The sequence below is a fragment of the Gopherus flavomarginatus genome, chromosome 2 (genome assembly GCF_025201925.1).
Source record: "Gopherus flavomarginatus isolate rGopFla2 chromosome 2, rGopFla2.mat.asm, whole genome shotgun sequence".
NCBI lineage: Eukaryota > Metazoa > Chordata > Testudines > Testudinidae > Gopherus > Gopherus flavomarginatus.
The window spans coordinates 76,814,888-76,832,153 of NC_066618.1; the positions used below are offsets into that span (position 1 = coordinate 76,814,888).

Sequence of the window (17,266 nt, forward strand, 5' to 3'; positions counted from 1 at the left end):
ATAATGGTCCAGTCTGTGACTCCAGTTCTGAACACACATGGAATTAAGGAAGTTCAGATGCAGGTCCAAATCCATGTCAGAACTTTGAGATTAGGCCCCTTTCTAAATCCTATTTATAGCTGGTCATATAGTTTGTAAAGCATTTTGGAAACCTCCGGTACAAGGGAAGTTTTCAAAAGGTCCATCATTATTGTAATATGCCAGCTGGTTTAATTGGAAATGTCTTAAAGAGAGGTTCTAATCTGAATGGGGACTTGAAAATAGCACCTGGTTACTGAGCAGATCTGCCCCCTCTGTTTATACAGAGGCATACTTGCTGAGTGGGGACACAAAAATAAGACCTTGATTCTGATTGTATTTACATCACTTGTACCTCAAGTGATTTCAATTTAGTTCCCCTCGATGTACCCCAGTATAAATGAGATCAGAATCTGAGTTTTTGCTACTGTCAGAGGGGCAGATGTGGAGTGAATCTGAGGGGAGCAGACATTGAGTGCAGAAGAAGTTGGAGTAAACAGCCAATCAGCACAGGGCAGAGAAAATCCAGTCAAAACTGTAGAAAGTTCTATGAAGGTCTAAAGGTCTCTGCTTTCGCTGCTTCTGGTCCTCCCAGCTGGAGTCTGTGCTGACTTCTCTCTGCAGATTTTCCCCAAGGCTCCAGTCTTGACATAAAATAAAGCTTTCAGAAGTATTACATCAGTGATATTGCATTCGGCTGGTAGATTGATACCTCAAAAAAACCTAGGTTCATTGATGAGGAAGTATGTTTTTTGTCAGATTTGAAACAATATGTTTATAGTTGAACATGTTAAAAATTAAAATTTTGTATTGCACTATCTAGTGCCGACGTGGGCAAACTACGGCTTGCAGGCCACATCTGCCCGCGGGACCATCCTGCCCAGCCCCTGAGCTCCCAGCCACGGAGCCTAATCCCCAGCCCCTCCCCCACAGTCATGCTGCCGCATGGGCCACACTCCCGCCCACTGCTCCTGCTGGGCAGAGTTGGGAGGGCAGCAGGCTCTGGCCAGGTGTCACAGCTGTGAGCTCCTGCTGCTGGTAAGGTGGAGGGAGGAGGGTTGGGGTTGGGTAAGGGAGCAGTCAGAGAGGAGGGGGTGGTTGGATGGGGTGGAAGTTTGGGGGGGCTGTCAGCCAATGGGAAACAGGGAGAGTTGGGAGCAGGAGACCCAGGGGGCTTGTCAGGGGGAGGACATGTGGATAGGGGTCGGGAGGGCAGTCGGGGAAGGGAGAAAGGGGCTGGATAAGGGGGTGGGATCCCGGGGGCAGGTAAGGGTTGGGAGTCCTGGGAAGGGGTGTCAGGGGACAAGGAGCAGAGAGCGGTTGAATAGGGGGTGGGAGTCCTGGGGGGGGCTGTCAGGGGGTGGGGGTGTGGCTAGGGGGCAGGGCAGTTGGGCCAGGGAGCACAGGGATTGGATAGAGGACGCAGGTCCTGGGAAGGGGAGGTCAGGGGACAAGGAGCAGAGGGGGTTGGATGGGTTGGGGATTCTGAGGGGGGCAGTCAGGGGCGGATGGGAGCAGAGGCCAGGCTGTTTGGGAAGGCACAGCCTTCCCTGCCTGGCCCCCCCATACCAATGCACAACCCTGATGTGGCCCTCGGGCCAAAAAGTTTGCCCACCCCAATCTAGTGGAAGATCTTTTCCTAATGAGTGGTCCGTAGCATTTCTGGGGAAATAGTTATTTTATTTGTATGGTTACTGAAGCCCTGACTCGTTGTTGAATAAATAGTACACAGAATTAAGAAGTTTTAAAAGATATTACAACTGCTTTGTTTTAGTTTGTTTTACATATTTGTATACAATGGAAATAATGGATTTAAAGTTAAAAAATCAGAATTCAGTTACATTTTAAAGAACACGTTTTTAAATAAATAGCATGGTTACCTACATTTGCACACACAAGAGGTTTTGTGACGTTCTCTTTGTATGAACAATCACAAGTGTTTAGATGTGTAAATGTTTGTAGGTGAAAATATGGAGTATGGCTTGGGGTCTCTTTGAACATTTGTTTTCTAAAAGTCATGGTTTGAATGATGGAGGGAGGTTCAAAGTTCAGGCTAAACAGTGAAGTTGAGTCTGGATTTAATTGTGCTATTCAAATAATTTCACTTTTGCACCTTTTCAGAACCAAGTTATGTCATCAACTCAATTTTCACACTTTGTTATGTGCGTGAAGGGATGGAACACAGCAGAACTGTTTGTGACAGGAAATATTAGTTGAATATCACCCTTAATTTAATAGAGGAAATTGCATTCTCTTCCTTGTGAAACCTGTCCCACGAACAGCTGGAATGCTCTTTCCCATGTACGTGGAATATGTGTTAGCCATCTGTCACATGGAAGAAGATCCTTTTCTAATTTGATAGGATCTTTGCAGTTCAGAAGACGTTGGAGGAAATCAAAAGAAAAACATCTGTAGAAGAAATATAGTCCTGATCAACAGTATGCATAACATAAATAGAACAATGGAAGCCAAGCATAGCATCCTGTCATACATCCAATATTAATGATCTAGTAGGGCTGGCCAGAAAACAACAATTCCGTTTTGCAAAACATTTTGAGGTTTCAAAATTTGCTTTTGTTCTGAGACCTTTCGAAAGGTTTTGTGAAATGGAAGAGGGAGGTTCTCAATATTCCAGATTCAGAGCAGGGATTTGAATCTGGCTTCTTCATATGTTAGGCTATGCCCTAAACACCAGCCTATAGAGGTTCTCTCTCCCTCACCTGACAAAATTTTCATCAAAATTGGTGTGGTGTTGGGAACGTTTGGTTTGATGATAAAGCATTTTTTGATGGAAAAGTTTAATCAAAAATATTTTGTCCAGTCTACCATCAGATTTCCTTCCGTAACTACCTCTGGACTAAATCTTCCCTGACGCATAAGTGGTATATAAAATATATCTGAGACAGAGCGAAGGGCGTTTTGTGACTAGTTTAAGCACAGGCCAGGGTTCAGCAATTCCTGTTCTGATACAGAGACGCTCACTCTTGGGACATGTCACTACCTCTGTTCCCCTCACCCCCATCTGTCAGCTAAGAATGCTAATGCCCGCCTGCCTTGTCAGGATGATTGTGAGGGTCAATTTGTGAATGATTGTCATGCTTGGAAAATGGAAAAGCACCATTATAGCTGCTGAATACGTGAAGTTAGTGTAGAATTGTGTGCAAACAGCCCAAACTGAAGTGCAGGAAGTAACAGAATAAAATTAATTATCTCTTCAACTCCCGCATGAAACAGTAATGATAAAAGGCCCATCTCAACGCAGCCACAAACATGATAGTAAAAGTTTGGAGAATCCCGGTGGTTTCAAAAACGAATATAAAAATGTTTACTACGGCTTTGGTCTTTTACATAATCATCTATGTGCATATTTGGGAGGTTGTTATTTTTTATTTGTGACGGGGCCACAGTCACTGAGGGAGAGGAAGTGGCCTTGGGGAAGCCCAGTGATTCTGTGCTTTTTAAGAGCCCAAGGCTGGGATCCCTGGAATAGCATGAACTGGAAGTGCCGACTTCTTTCAGTAAAGAATTAAAGAGCTGGCCCTTGGTAGCAATCTTTCTAGGCTTCATTCTGGCTAGACATGTTGAGGACTATGGTGGCCATCTATGTCCACCTGTCTGTGGCAAGAAAGAAGAAGGGAATGGAATCACTAGTGTAAAAACAGTTCCTTGTCAGAGATGAGTATGAAGGGGAGAGGCTGCAGGGAAAACCCCCTGGAAGCAGTATGGGCAAAGGTACAGACTGGGGTTCTTGAAAACCCACTGCTGCAGACATCTCCTGTTGGGTTTAAAATTTAGTACTTCCACTGCATAGATGCATTCTGTATGTGTATGGTTTGGGTTTATTAGTCCACAACTTACTTTCTATATAAGTATCAGAGGGGTAGCCGTGTTAGTCTGGATCTGTAAAAGCAGCAAAGAGTCCTGAGCTTTCGTGCTCATGCTCCAATATGTCTGTTAGTCTATAAGGTGCCACAGGACTCTTTCCTGCTTTTTCTATGTAAGGACTGCAGTCCTCTGGTTCAATTTTGACATTGAGTGACATAAGCACCTTTTAGTTTGCACCAAACTCTATGCCATTTTTTAGGATACCCTAAGATACCAAGCGCCCAGGCATCATGAATGCTATGATTCATTTAGTTCCAATAGAAGCGTCAAATAACCCCATATGTGAGATATACTGATTGGTTCCACTGTAAGTATTATTTTGCTTGTGAACCTTCTTCAGTGCTTTAGCCATACCCAATTTCATCCCCACTGCTACAGCTATTTCTACCCCCTCTTATGCTACAGTGCTAGCAGTGGATTGGTATCTGTACATCATCCATAACTCTGTGTGTCAAACCATGGGAAGCAGCATGAAGCTAGAGGGATAGAAGGACAACAGGGCCTGCCCTCACTCCAGGGCTCTACAGTGAGCAGCTGAGGTCTGTGGCTACATCTGGTTTTCTGCTCTCAACCCTGGACTGCTTCTCTAAGTTTTCATTCTCCAGCCTTGCTAGTCAGATCCCTCTCTCTTAGGCCTACTAGCTAAACCCTTCTTCCTAGGTTCCTATTCCTTTCCTATGGGGTTCTTATTGCCTCTTCCTTGCCTCCGAGGGAAAGACTGCAGGCTACCTCCCTGATGGTTGCCAGCCTCCTGGCTTTATAGAAGCCATGCCAGTTCCCTGAAAAGTGAGCTTTCTCCTAGTTAGTGCCCTCCATTCAAACTAAATCGTCCCCATTTGCAGCTTAACTGGCTGCTTGGGCTCACGTGGCCTAATTAAGAACAGCCATATTGGGTTGGACCAAAGGTCCATCTAGCCCAGTATCCTGTCTTCCAACAGTGGCCAATGCCAAGTGCCCCAGAGGGTATGAACAGAACAGGTAATCATCAAGTGATCCATTTCTTGTCACCCATTCCCAGCTTCTGGTAAACAGAGGTTAGGAACACCATCCATACCCATTCTGGTTAATAGCCATTGACGGACCTATTCTCCATATATTTATCTAGTTCTTTTTAGACCTATTATAGTCTTGGCCTTCACAACATCCTCTGGCAAGGAGTTCCAGAGGTTGACTGTGCGTTGTGTGAAAAAATACTTCCTTTTGTTTTGTTTTAAACCTGCTACCTATTCATTTCATTTGGTGACCCTTAGTTCTTGTGTTATGAGAAGGAGTAAATAAGACTTCCTTGTTTACTTTTTCCACACCAATCGTGATTTTATAGACCTCTGTCATATCCCCCCTTAGTCATCTGAAAAGTCTCAGATGTATTAATCTCTCCTCATATGGAAGCTGTTCCATACTCTAATTTTAGTTGCTCTTTTCTGAACCTTTTCCAATTTCAGTATATATATTTTTGAGATGGGGTGACCACATCTGCACGCAATATTCAAGATGTGTGCGTACCGTGGATTTACATAGAGTTAAGCTGATATTTTCTGTCTTATTATCTATCTCTTTCTTAATGATTCCCAATATTCTGGTCACTTTTTTGAACACTGCTGCACATTGAGTGCATATTTTCAGAGAACTATCCACAATGACTCCAAGGTCTCTTTCTTGACTGGTAACAGCTATTTTAGACCCATCATTTTATATGTGGAGTTGGGATTATATTTTCCAATGTGCATTACTTTGTATTTATCAACACTGAATTTCATCTGCCATTTTGTTGCCCAGTCACCTGGTTTTGAGAGATCCTTTTGTAGCTCTTTGCAGTCTGCCTGGGACTTAACTATCTTGAGTAATTTTGTATCATCTGCAAAATTTGTCATCTCACTATTTACCCCTTTTTCCAGATCATTTATGAATATATTGAATAGGACTGGGCCCAGTACAGACCCATAGGGGACACGACTATTTCCCTCTCTGCATTCTGAAAACTAACCATTTATTCCTATCCTTTGTTTCCTATCTTTTAACCAGTTAGCGATCCATGAGAGGATATTCCCTCTTATCCCATGACAGCTTACTTTGCTTCAGCTTTCTTAGGACCAGTCTGGGGAGCACACCCCCATTACAAACAATGAGGCACATACATTGCTTTAAGTATATTCAATTTTACAAAAGTGTGAAGTTGTGATAGATTGACTGAGGTGTGAAGTTCAGATCTGGCTCAGATCAGAGTCTGAATTTACCCACAGATCAGGAATATTCACATTTGGGGATCCAGTTTCAGGACTTATTATAAAAATAGCCCTGAGACACCAGGAGAAGGCACAGAGGTACAGCAAGAGAAGGACATGGATCCAAACCTGATTTTGAACATTCCCAAATTTGAGGTGATTTGGTCCCACCTCTAGTTTTCCACTAGTCTGGCAACCTTGAAAAACCTCAACAAATTAGTAATTCGTAACCAACTATCACAAATTGTGGATATTTACTACAAAATGATCCTTTGGTAATCCTCTTGGGTCTTCCTAGCTGATAGGAAGAATTAATCTCTCTCATCTGCTACTAGACACTAGACTACGTTGGAAAAAGAAAAATAATCCAAAACCAGAGGAATGGTTCCAAAAAATATGGGAGATGGGTATTATGGAAAATATAACACATCAATTACATACCCAGCAAAACAGACAGAGGATAGATAGAATTAGACATTTGGTTACCATTTATTCAATACTCAGACAAAATATAGTCAGTTGCAAAAAAAACCCCAAAAACCTAGAGCATCTCTCCTGTTTTTTTTTAATATTAACATTTGATAGATGTGCCTGGTGTGATAAATATGAGTAGAGTTGATCGGTTCACTCAGTTTAATAAATTCACCAGAAACAACAAACCTTGGATAATGTAAAGAGGCTCGTTCTGTAATATGATAATACCCTGTTAAGTAGGAAGATGCTTACTGTGAATTTTAAAAACTTTCCAGCCAGTAATTGTATTTCCAATCCAACATCAGTCTCACAACACTAGGAAAAAGCAGATAATATTAGTATAGCTCATTACTCCAGAAATCCCAGCACTAACTAGCCATCCTTGCCCACCTGTCTAAACATACATCATCCAACTATTGTTGAGTCACTCGCTGTTTTTCAAAGTGGATGCATTTCACTGAACCAACATAACAAATAATACTGCATATGCCTTTTGATGTTGGCAATTGCTTAAAAAGCATCGTTTACTTAATATCATAGCTCTATATTTAACTTTCTCCTGTGATTTTCTCTGATTCCATGGAAAGACATGTCTATATTAAAGTCAGTCTGTAAATGATAAATTAACAAAAATATCTCCGACAAATATATTCTCCTTTTATATGGATGATGTGTTCATAGACCATGGACCCTCGGGCTGTATAGAAGAACAGGGTATTTTGAATAAAGCTCAGAGGAATTCATATATCAATAGAATTACTCTAGGATTACAGCAAAATAGCAGAAATCATAATGTGCCCCATGGAGTGTGTAGTTAAATAAAACACACTTTAGTGCTAAGTAAACAACTTGTTGTTTTAGCCTCTATTTTCGTGCTTATTTGCCATATAACAGATGGTCTGATAGGAGATACGCCTTTATCTCTGAAGCCAGCCTTTCTCCAGACTTTATGAATGATATTATTCTATATTAATTTATCTATGTATTCCAGTAACTACTGTATAGTACATTTATTTGCCAATTCACAAATCAATTTTCTTATACTCTTACTTGCTAGATGTTCCATGGTTTACTATTTGTGCATAATCCATCTTTTGAGGTGACTAAGGTATAAGTACTTCTTTATTTGTTCTTTTTCAAAGTCAAAAAGTATGCACAATTTTATATTCTTAGATTCCAAGGCCAGAAGGGACTGTTGTAATCTAGTCTGACCTTCTGTAGAACTTCTCCAATTTGTATATATACATATATATGTATATATAGATATATATATACACACATACACAGAGAGCAATACGTTAACCAAGAGAATCAGTTGTTTAAAAAAATCTGAACAGAAGTAAATTCTTACTGCTATGGTATGAGAAGTAACATGGTGATCCTCAGTGGGCACTCTGTTTTCTTTTGAATCTGCCAGGGGTTCATTATTATTTTACTCTATAATCCCCGCTTCTAGTAAAGCTAATCCAATATTGGCAGCATTGCATAATAGGTCCCATGCCAAAAATATCTTGCCAACTTTAAAAGGGTGCTAGATTGCCAGAGTGTTCTAGGCATTGAAAGTGCATTTTAAATGATAGTACCAAAGATTCTTTCGGTGATCAATAGATGAGTCATTCAGGATAATTTTAATTTCTGTGAGAAGCTTGGAGACTCGAAAGAGAAGTCATTATCTATCTTCTCAATGGATAAGCAGTGATTGCTGTCACAGAAAGAGATGAGCATTGAGATATCAGCTGAGGGTGATATATAATGTATGAAACAATTAATGGACTGCCCAATAGCCTTGTGATATGTCCAGTTCAAAACTGATTTCCCACAGTGTGTTAGCTGATACTGCAGGAGCCATGAGTTGGTTCTGGATACCTTGCAAGCATACTTGAAATGTTGTACTTGGTCTCACCGCCTGCTGCATATTTTTTAAAAGAATGATTCATGTTTGTGGCTGCTCACATGTTGGTGATTAGCTATTGGTCTAATGGAACTGTACATGCAATCAGTGGCACCCAAGATGGACAGAAAGTGTGCTGTGGTATAAAAAAACCCTCATGATTTGTGATTGGTCTGTATATCTAGTATATATGCTTCTGTGTATAGGATACATGAGATATATATGCAGGCTATGTATAGAGACAGTAGTGTTAGGATAAATGTGAGAAAATTGTGTACGCATTGGTAAGTGCCTAATACTGTGGTATTTCTGATGGAGGCTAGTAATTTAGAATGATTCTGGTTCAAGGAATCCCAAGGCGAGAGTTATTTGAAAAACCAAAGGTCACATATGACTACAAAGCTTTAAACTCTCCAAATCCCCTTTCAACCCCTCACAGGGAGGCAGAATTGTTTGTCAAACTGCTATCAGGAATGCTTGCTCCTTTGACAAATCCAGACAACTAACCCTTTGTCCTTTTTCATTATTTGAAGGACATAAATGCTTTCCCTTGTTTGATTTTGTTATCAAACAAAAAACATTTTAGTCCCACTCATCAGCCTTGCCAGCCCACAGGAGGTTGATTTCCATGCTAAGTTGAAGTATGCAGTTTTATCTGAAGTACTTTAATAACAGTTATGATTGGGATCCCAGGCAATTCTCTGAAGAAAAATCCGTAAATCTCACTGAATTACCAGTCATGGTTTAAAGATGTTGAAATGGCCTTTAAAAAATTGCTAAGTAAGTCCCTTTCCGTGCGTGACACACAGGACAAGTGTAACAGTTTGACAGTCTACTCCATGCTGATGGTGGATATTCCCTGCAGAAATTGTGAAAATCTAATCCTTAGAGACAGCACAGCAAACCTAAGTAACTGGCAGGCACTAGCAACTTTATTTGGCAAAGACAGTGGTAAAAACTTCATCATTAATTCACCTGCAGGTTTTGGGTTTTTTTGAACTAGACTTGGCCTTTAATAGAATTACAGCGTATTATGGTGTTTTTCTATATAATTTACAAACTGAGTAAACTCAGCCATCCAGAGATGTTAACATGAAAAACATGTTCCCTTTAGCCTTGCCACTAGCCAAGTGGGGCCCGTGAGAGGGCACATACTGTAAATTGTGAGTAAACTAAATTACCTTGCATGCAAGTGGCAATATGTGACATGAGATATTGCTGCCTTCTACAGCTAAATAAGCTGGATACAAATGGACTTGACAGCATGTTTTATGAAATGCATTATGATTTGGAGACCTGGTGTCTTAACAACCAGACGGTATTTCCTTAATTAAGTATAATTTTTTTCCTACGTGATCACAAGAGGATTAGGCAAACTCTGGTGAATTAATGGACTGGCAAATGCATATAGTTCTCTGCTCTAGGTAACTGTCAGCTTCAAGCTCTTTAAGTTGTCTCTGTCTGATGACTTACGATCAGAAAGCTACAGATCCTTGCGTTTGCCCCACCCCTATTTCTAGTGTGCTGGACAGTGTAAACTTTGAGACGATAACGTTTGTGGTCTCAGTAACGAGTAATTTCAACAAAAAAACAGTTATCTCCAAGTATATTTCTTTTTATTGGATATATATTTTCCCCAAGACCTATATTTTTAAAAATAATTTATTCACAATAGCTGTGTTTTGCTTACTGAAAGAAACATTTTCTACTTAATTTTTCCACTGCATGTCTGGCACTTGTATTTACAATACTAAATTACAAAACTTTCCTTGCTGCTGTCCATCCTTGATTGCCAGGCTCCTGAATTTATACACTGGAGTAGCCATCAGTCTGCCATATCTGTAATCAAATCAAGTTCCTCCAATCATGCCTTTTGCAACAGAAATATCAGAAAGGTGAGCTAGGCTTTTACTGTCCTTGGGAGCCTCCCAAATTAATTGCCGCTGCTACTACTGTTGAGAGTCGGTTCTTTCAGTGTGCCAGACAGAGCTTTAATTGATCAGCCACACACATATGCTCTGGGAATGCATATGTGCATTTTTGCATGTCCTGTTGTAGTCAGGAGCTAAAATCATCCATCACTGATGTCTCTGAGGAAATAGGCCGTCTCCAGGGCAAAAGAGAAAACTGCTTGCAGAGATGCCTAGAATATTTTTTTTTCTGTTAAACTCAGTTTAAGCTTTAGTGTTTTGACACACAAAAATTGCCTGATTCTGGGTTCTGACTATAATTGCATATTTTCATGAATTCTTGTTATAACCAAATAACATACTTCAGATTCAGGGACACATGTTTCAAGATCTCAAGTTCAGGAGCGGGCCTGGAATCCCAGGCTACGTGAAGCTGAACACCTGGCCAAAATGCAGTTTCCTAGAGCAAGGTGCTACTGCAGATTCTTGCTTTGAATCTCATATTAACTGATGAATGGGCTTATCTTACACCCAAAAGGTTTACTAAGGATGGATTCTCTGACATTTGTTAGTAGAAAGAATAATAAAAAAATTGGTTACAATTAGGGCTATAGACAGAATAGAATGAAGGAAAATAATATTTTCTGTGTGAGGAGGAGGAGGGGAAGATTAAGATCTGGTGAAGAAAATATCTGTGATGAAGGTTTGTAGAAACACTGATTTTGAGAGAGTTGTTCCAACCAAGGTGAATAGTGGCACTATTGCAGTTAATTTGAATAAATTCCTCTATTGTAGTTTCATCTAAGCTAATACTAAATGCAGCAGCCAAAAATAAGAAGCAAAAATTGGCGCAAACAAGAAGGATTTGAAACATGCACACTAATAAGCCCGTTGATATTTACTGGAATTCATACTGGAATATCACAACTATTCTTTGGAGATTTTTATGTTTCGTATAGAGTCATTTGCTTCATTTCTCTAGTGACTAATACAAACTTGTCCAGGGATCAGTGAGATTCTCAAATCAGACATAAGCATAGAAGAAAAATGTTGGCAAGGACAGAACAAGTTGATTGGCATTCCCCCTAATTGTTTTATTGTTTATGTGCAGCTGAAAATATGGAAAACCTCACTTCCACTCTCATTCTTAGAAATGATTTCCATCCGTGCAAAACAAATGTGAGGTGTTCACTTGAGAACCTATGACAATGGCTTTTAGAAATTATTGGGGTTTTTATCGTTAATGCTGAATTCCCCTGTATAGATCTCGGTAAAAATATTTAGACTTTGCAATATCTTGATGAAGAAAGGAGACAAACATGTCATATTAATGTCACAAAAAATTTCGCCATTTTTTACTGGCTTTCATAGTGTCTCTGAATATGTTTTTGCAATGTATTCACAGACGCACAGAGTGAACTATGGAATTCATATTGAGAGAGAGCTGGAAAGATCTGAAGTTATTTACCCTTGCTTAATTATCTTTATAGCCTGTATTGTGGTCTACCAAGTTTGTGAGCCTTGTCCATCCCTTACTAAGGAGCACAAGGAATGGAATATGTTCCGACTTTGGCGGAGAAAGAAGGAGCAACTCGCACCATTCTTGAGACACCTACTTTAGCCCATCCAGGGAGTAGAATTTTGCATTTGGGAGCTCCGGAGGGAACCATGTGCAGCTTTGGGCAAAGCCATGAGTGCACTGACATGGGGTCTTTGACTGCTGATGAAAATTACAGAGCAGCTCTCCCTAACAATTCTCTGTTTGGCATTTTCTCTCTCTCTCTCGTTTAGTGTCTTGTTCTTGCCTTACCTTGTGTCCTGTTTATTATTGACCTCTTTGGTGCCATGCAATGAGGGCAATGCATTTAAAACCTGTGTATGTGTATTTTTTAAAATAGATGTTGCTCCCATAATGGCTGTCAACAACTAGTTTTGCTTAATCACCTTGAAAATGTCACAAACAAGGGTTCTTAAGAGGAATTGAAAAAGCCAGGTTAATTACCATTATAGGTTGACTATATCAGGGACTGAAGATTTTAAAAACCAGGAAAAATTGGGGACATATGTGTGGTGTCTCTGAGTAAGATTATTCCATATAGGATATGGAAAATGTAAATGACAGGCATTTTGCCATGTACAGTAGCATTCACTATAGACGACCATATGTTTTTGTTAGAAGCAGTGAAGCCAAAAATGACATTTAATTGGAACTGGCATAATATACCCTCACTAGTCATATATATGTGTCTTGGTTGTCAGTGGGAACAACATATATTTCACATGACAGATATATTAGTCTCTTTTAAGATTAATATTAAGCATTAGCCAAATTCATTCATTTAAAGAACACTGATGACTTTTTAAAAAAATAAATGTTGAGATGGAAATCGTGTGTATTTGCAGGGTGCTGTGATAACGCCGACAATGGACCACACTATGTCAATGCAGCCAGCAAGCATGATGGGCCCTCTGACCCAACAGATGAATCACCTTTCCTTGGGCACAACAGGAACGGTAAGTTCAGATAATATGCTACATCATTTCTATTTTACAAAATGTTTTATTAATTTCTGAGTTCTCAAGGTCATTTCCGCTCACTTGAGTTTCCAGTACTTCATTCTTTTTATTTTAATATTTCCATGGCTCCTTTTTTTCTTAGCATATTAATTTTTAACAGTTACATAGAGGATGTAGTATACTCTTTATATTAATTTTTCCTAATATTTCACTCATGGCACTACAAGCTTTTTTAACTAAAGGAAAAATGTAACCATCTTTAAAAAGACACTGTAATTCATTCTATGAGTCTTGCAGTCATTTCTTTGGCATATGGCATATTTGTTTCTTTCTTATACCATTACTTTACATACTTTATGGTGTCATCTTTCCTTCCAGATCTGGTTCAAGTTAATTCCAACCTCGGTGGTTTTTTTCCCCATTTTTGTTGATATATCAGATTTTATTCATCTCTCAGGATGCTTGAATATGTTGGTTCATCATTCTTTGCCATCTATTTTATATGTTTCAGCCAATAAACAAACAAATAGAAATATGATCTCAGTGCTTTTCTCGCTATTCTTCTTATTTTCCTTGGACACATGAACCTAAGGGAGGCTACCATGGCTAGTAAGAATATCTATATGTGAAATTGAAGCCTTGATTGGCTAGTTAGATAGCTCCCTGGCAAAGAATGCCCGGATGCATTTTAGTTGTCTTTAGAGTTTGTTGATGACAGATCCATTTTACTGAGTGAATTAAACATGTATTTTAAAAGTGCAGTACGGGTATGTTGAAGCAGCTCTTGGGACTTTTGTCCTTTGTCTCTCATTGACATTGGAGAGAATCATGCAGATATAAACCCTTTGGATGACTTAGAAAATGTTCCTCTAACAGTCTTCATATAAAACCAGGAAATTCCCAACTAATGATCTACGCTAACACCAAACCACTGCTAGTTTCCTTTTGGTTGCTATTTTGTAATTGGATCAGGTGGCATGACCAGATGTATTATATTTGCTATTATTACATAGTATGTGTCATTTTATATTATTTTATGATAGTCTTTATGTAATGATACCTTTGCCTGTAGAATGTGCGATACTCATTGACAGCAATATTCTAGCATTCTGAAGCTTGAGAAGGTTCTTTAGTTTATTTAGACCAGTGTTTATGAATCCCAGGCCATGAACCATGGGGACTCCAAGCCTGTTAGAAAAAAGAACTCTACTCTGATTATCGGAACTGAATCACATTTTATGATCAATCTAAAAAGTGAATTACAAGTTTCTGTTGTGCTCATATTTTCAAATTTGTCCTTCAAAAGTTTGCAATGGAGTGCCATAGTCACTGGATATCGTTCAACCAGCTTGTTTTTCAACAAGCAAGCCAAAAAGTCATAAACAATTCTGCTTTGTGTCAGCAGCAATTGGTCCCAATTTAATCTAAGAGCTTCCAATATGCAAAAAACCCCTTCTGCAGCCAAATCCACACTATGGGGAAAATTCACCCATGGTGCAGAGGCAGGGCCGGCTCTAGCAACTTCGCAGCCCCAAGCATGGCGGCAAGCTGCGGGGGGCGCTCTGCCGCTTGCCCATCCTGCGGCTCCGGTGGACCTCCCACAGGCGTTTCTATGGAGGATCAGCTGGTCCGGCGGCTCCGGGTTGACCTGTCGCAGGCTTTTCTGCGGAGGGTCCGATGTTCCCGCGGCTCTGGTGGAGCTGCCACAGGCGTGTTTGTGGGAGGTCCACCAGAGCTGCCTGCCGCCCTCCCAGCAACCAGCAGAGCGCCCCCCGCGGCGTACTGCCCCAAGCACACGCTTGGCGCATTGTGGCCTGGAGCCGGCCCTGTGCAGAGGGCCAGCATAAGTTTCTCTGGATTGACTGAGCGCCAGTTAAGGGCTGGCCTGATCCCTGCTGGGAAAACAACAACCCTGAAGTGACTAGCATTCCCTATGTACTGTGGAAAATATCTTGTCACTGAGTCCAAGTAGAGTAAAGGGCTGCATGTAAACTGACGAGTACAAGAAGCCATAAGCAGTGAACAACAAGAAGTTTTATTGGTCTTAAAAACCCAGGAAAGATACCCCATATTCATGAGCACCATCCACTAGCACCTTATGTATTAATGATCAACTATTTACATATGTTTAGATATCTCTTCTACAGAATACTCCTGTAACAAGAGATATTGCATGTAAGGCCATAGTGGTGGTGGGCCAGGAGAGTGTCTGTAAATCACTGTTTACTCAGCTCCACTGGTCCCAGTTCCCCTTCCATGGAAAGTACAGAGCTACAGCAAATACTCCAGCCCACAGGCAGATATAGTTTGGGGGGGAAGAGACTACTGAGGGGGACTCCCCAGCAGCTTTACACCATGACCCTGAGTTGTGGGTGTAGATTTCACCCCTCTTGCCTCCCCCTCCACCCCCCATGCTCTGCTCTTTGTCCATATTGAACCTCAATACTCATTGAAAATATAGTTGACAATAGTGACAAATTTGATGGTAGTTGTGCTGCTTGGATCACCTGCACATATCTGCCTGGAATCAGGAATTGAGCAGAGAATATCCCAGAGGTCACAATTCAGCCTTATTTATATATATTTTTGTACATACCTCTTCACTTAAAAATAGCAAGAGATATTTGCATAGGTGTGCTGACTGTGCAAGTAAAGGAAATCTAAGCATAAATAATGTCACAATTGTGACAAAACTGAGAAAACCCTAAAAATTCTGATTAAGGCTGACAATCCCTCCTCAGCTACTGCCGGTATATTAACAAGGAAGGCCCAAGGCTTAACCTAAGGATACAGAGATGGTTTTAACCCTGAACGTTCCTCTCCTTTACCAGTTTATTATAACCTTGGTATATATTCTAGCCTCGTTTTCCTTATATAATATTTATCCACAATTAGCTCTTCCCTTCAAATGATACATTACTGAGGCAGCATAGGGAGTAGGTCCACTCTCTATGGAAACACTGAAAGAATAGCGTTAAGTGTGTATTTAATAATATATGGATGCTGGAATTGTTCCATCATCAGCCTGTCACTCAAAATGTGTCTAACACAGCCATTGAACTGACCTCTGTTTTGCAGTTTAATAAAAGTAATGATTGATAGCTTGAGTGGAAACAATATAAAACCCTTTAGAAAAATAAAACTGTGCAGCCTGATCACAGCTTTCAGGACTTACAGCGGGGCTCCTTTTACATTGTCAATGACACTTTCAGCCATCAGCAGCACCCGTCTACCATTTGAAGGGAAACAAATATTTGCCATATATGTCCCCTCTATAGCTCATTCCTGACGGAGGTTTTATGGTCATTACCTTGTTGCTTTTATTTCCAACGTGCATTTAAGGTAATGCTTTGGTTCCATTTACATTCCACATCCTGAGGCAGCATCTCTCACCCCTCCTATGGAGATGTGCTTTTCTGACCATTTTGTTTTCTGTTTTGAAATTGCTTCAGTATAGCCCTATTTCGTTTGAAACTTTTTGGGGCCATGCCAATGGGAGAGTGAATGGAAGCCAGCTTCTAGACTGAAACTACTAGCTCAGCTGTGCTTTTTAATTGTTCTTCACACACTCAGCTGGGCCGTTTTAGCTTTTGCTTGCATATTTAAAAGAAAATAAGCAAAACTTGCAGCACAAGCTCCTGATTTTTCTTTATAAACTGTACATTTGTTTAATTGTTCTGGATACTTATGTATAAAATGGTCAGTTGTGTATAAAAATGATGTTAGTTTATCTCAGGGCTCTGTTGATATTGCAAACCATCCTAACTCTGCTTTCATGGTTTACAATGTCATCAGAAATCCCTCAATGGAATGACAGGCGTGTTATTCTGGTACATAATTTCCTATCTCTTTCTTTGTTAGCTATTTCTGTTGCCACTAGAGCTTGATGATATCTCTAGAACCTCTCAATGGAACAACAAGCTTATTACAAGTTTCTTATCTGTTATTTCCTTTGGATACTATATGGTCACTGATGATTTACAATGTCACCAAAGGCCCTCAGTAGAATAACTGGTTTGTTAGGTTTGTTTGGTTTTTTAATCATCAATTTTCTTTGCACATACTTTGGCCATGAATACTCTATGATGTCACCAAATTCCACTAAAGTTCAGAGCTTTGTTACAAAATGATCTTCTCTGTTGTTTTAATAGTATATCACGTGGTCCCTGATGGTTTATAGGAGCAACATTTCAGTACAATCTTTTGCTTTTGATGTTAATCAGGTTTTAATCTTGAAGCTCTTTTATTTTGTTTGACTGTTTCAGTTTGCTTGGAGAATACAAGACTGGGCCAATAGCAAATGAAGCTAAAGTATTGTTCAGGCTGGTACTAAGTAGATCACCCTTGTC

The 17,266-nt window shown here is 40.1% G+C and overlaps 1 protein-coding gene across 8 annotated transcripts in view; it reads left to right on the plus strand.

Moving 5' to 3' along the window:
- The window catches only part of RBMS3 (RNA binding motif single stranded interacting protein 3), a 977,979-nt gene that overhangs the window by 918,829 nt on the left and 41,884 nt on the right, over positions 1-17,266 (plus strand). For all 8 annotated transcript variants that reach the window (XM_050938458.1, XM_050938456.1, XM_050938457.1 and 5 more), the window contains one exon: positions 12,804-12,914. In XM_050938458.1, the coding sequence (XP_050794415.1) occupies positions 12,804-12,914 (111 nt within the window). The remainder of the gene's footprint in view (positions 1-12,803; positions 12,915-17,266) is intronic.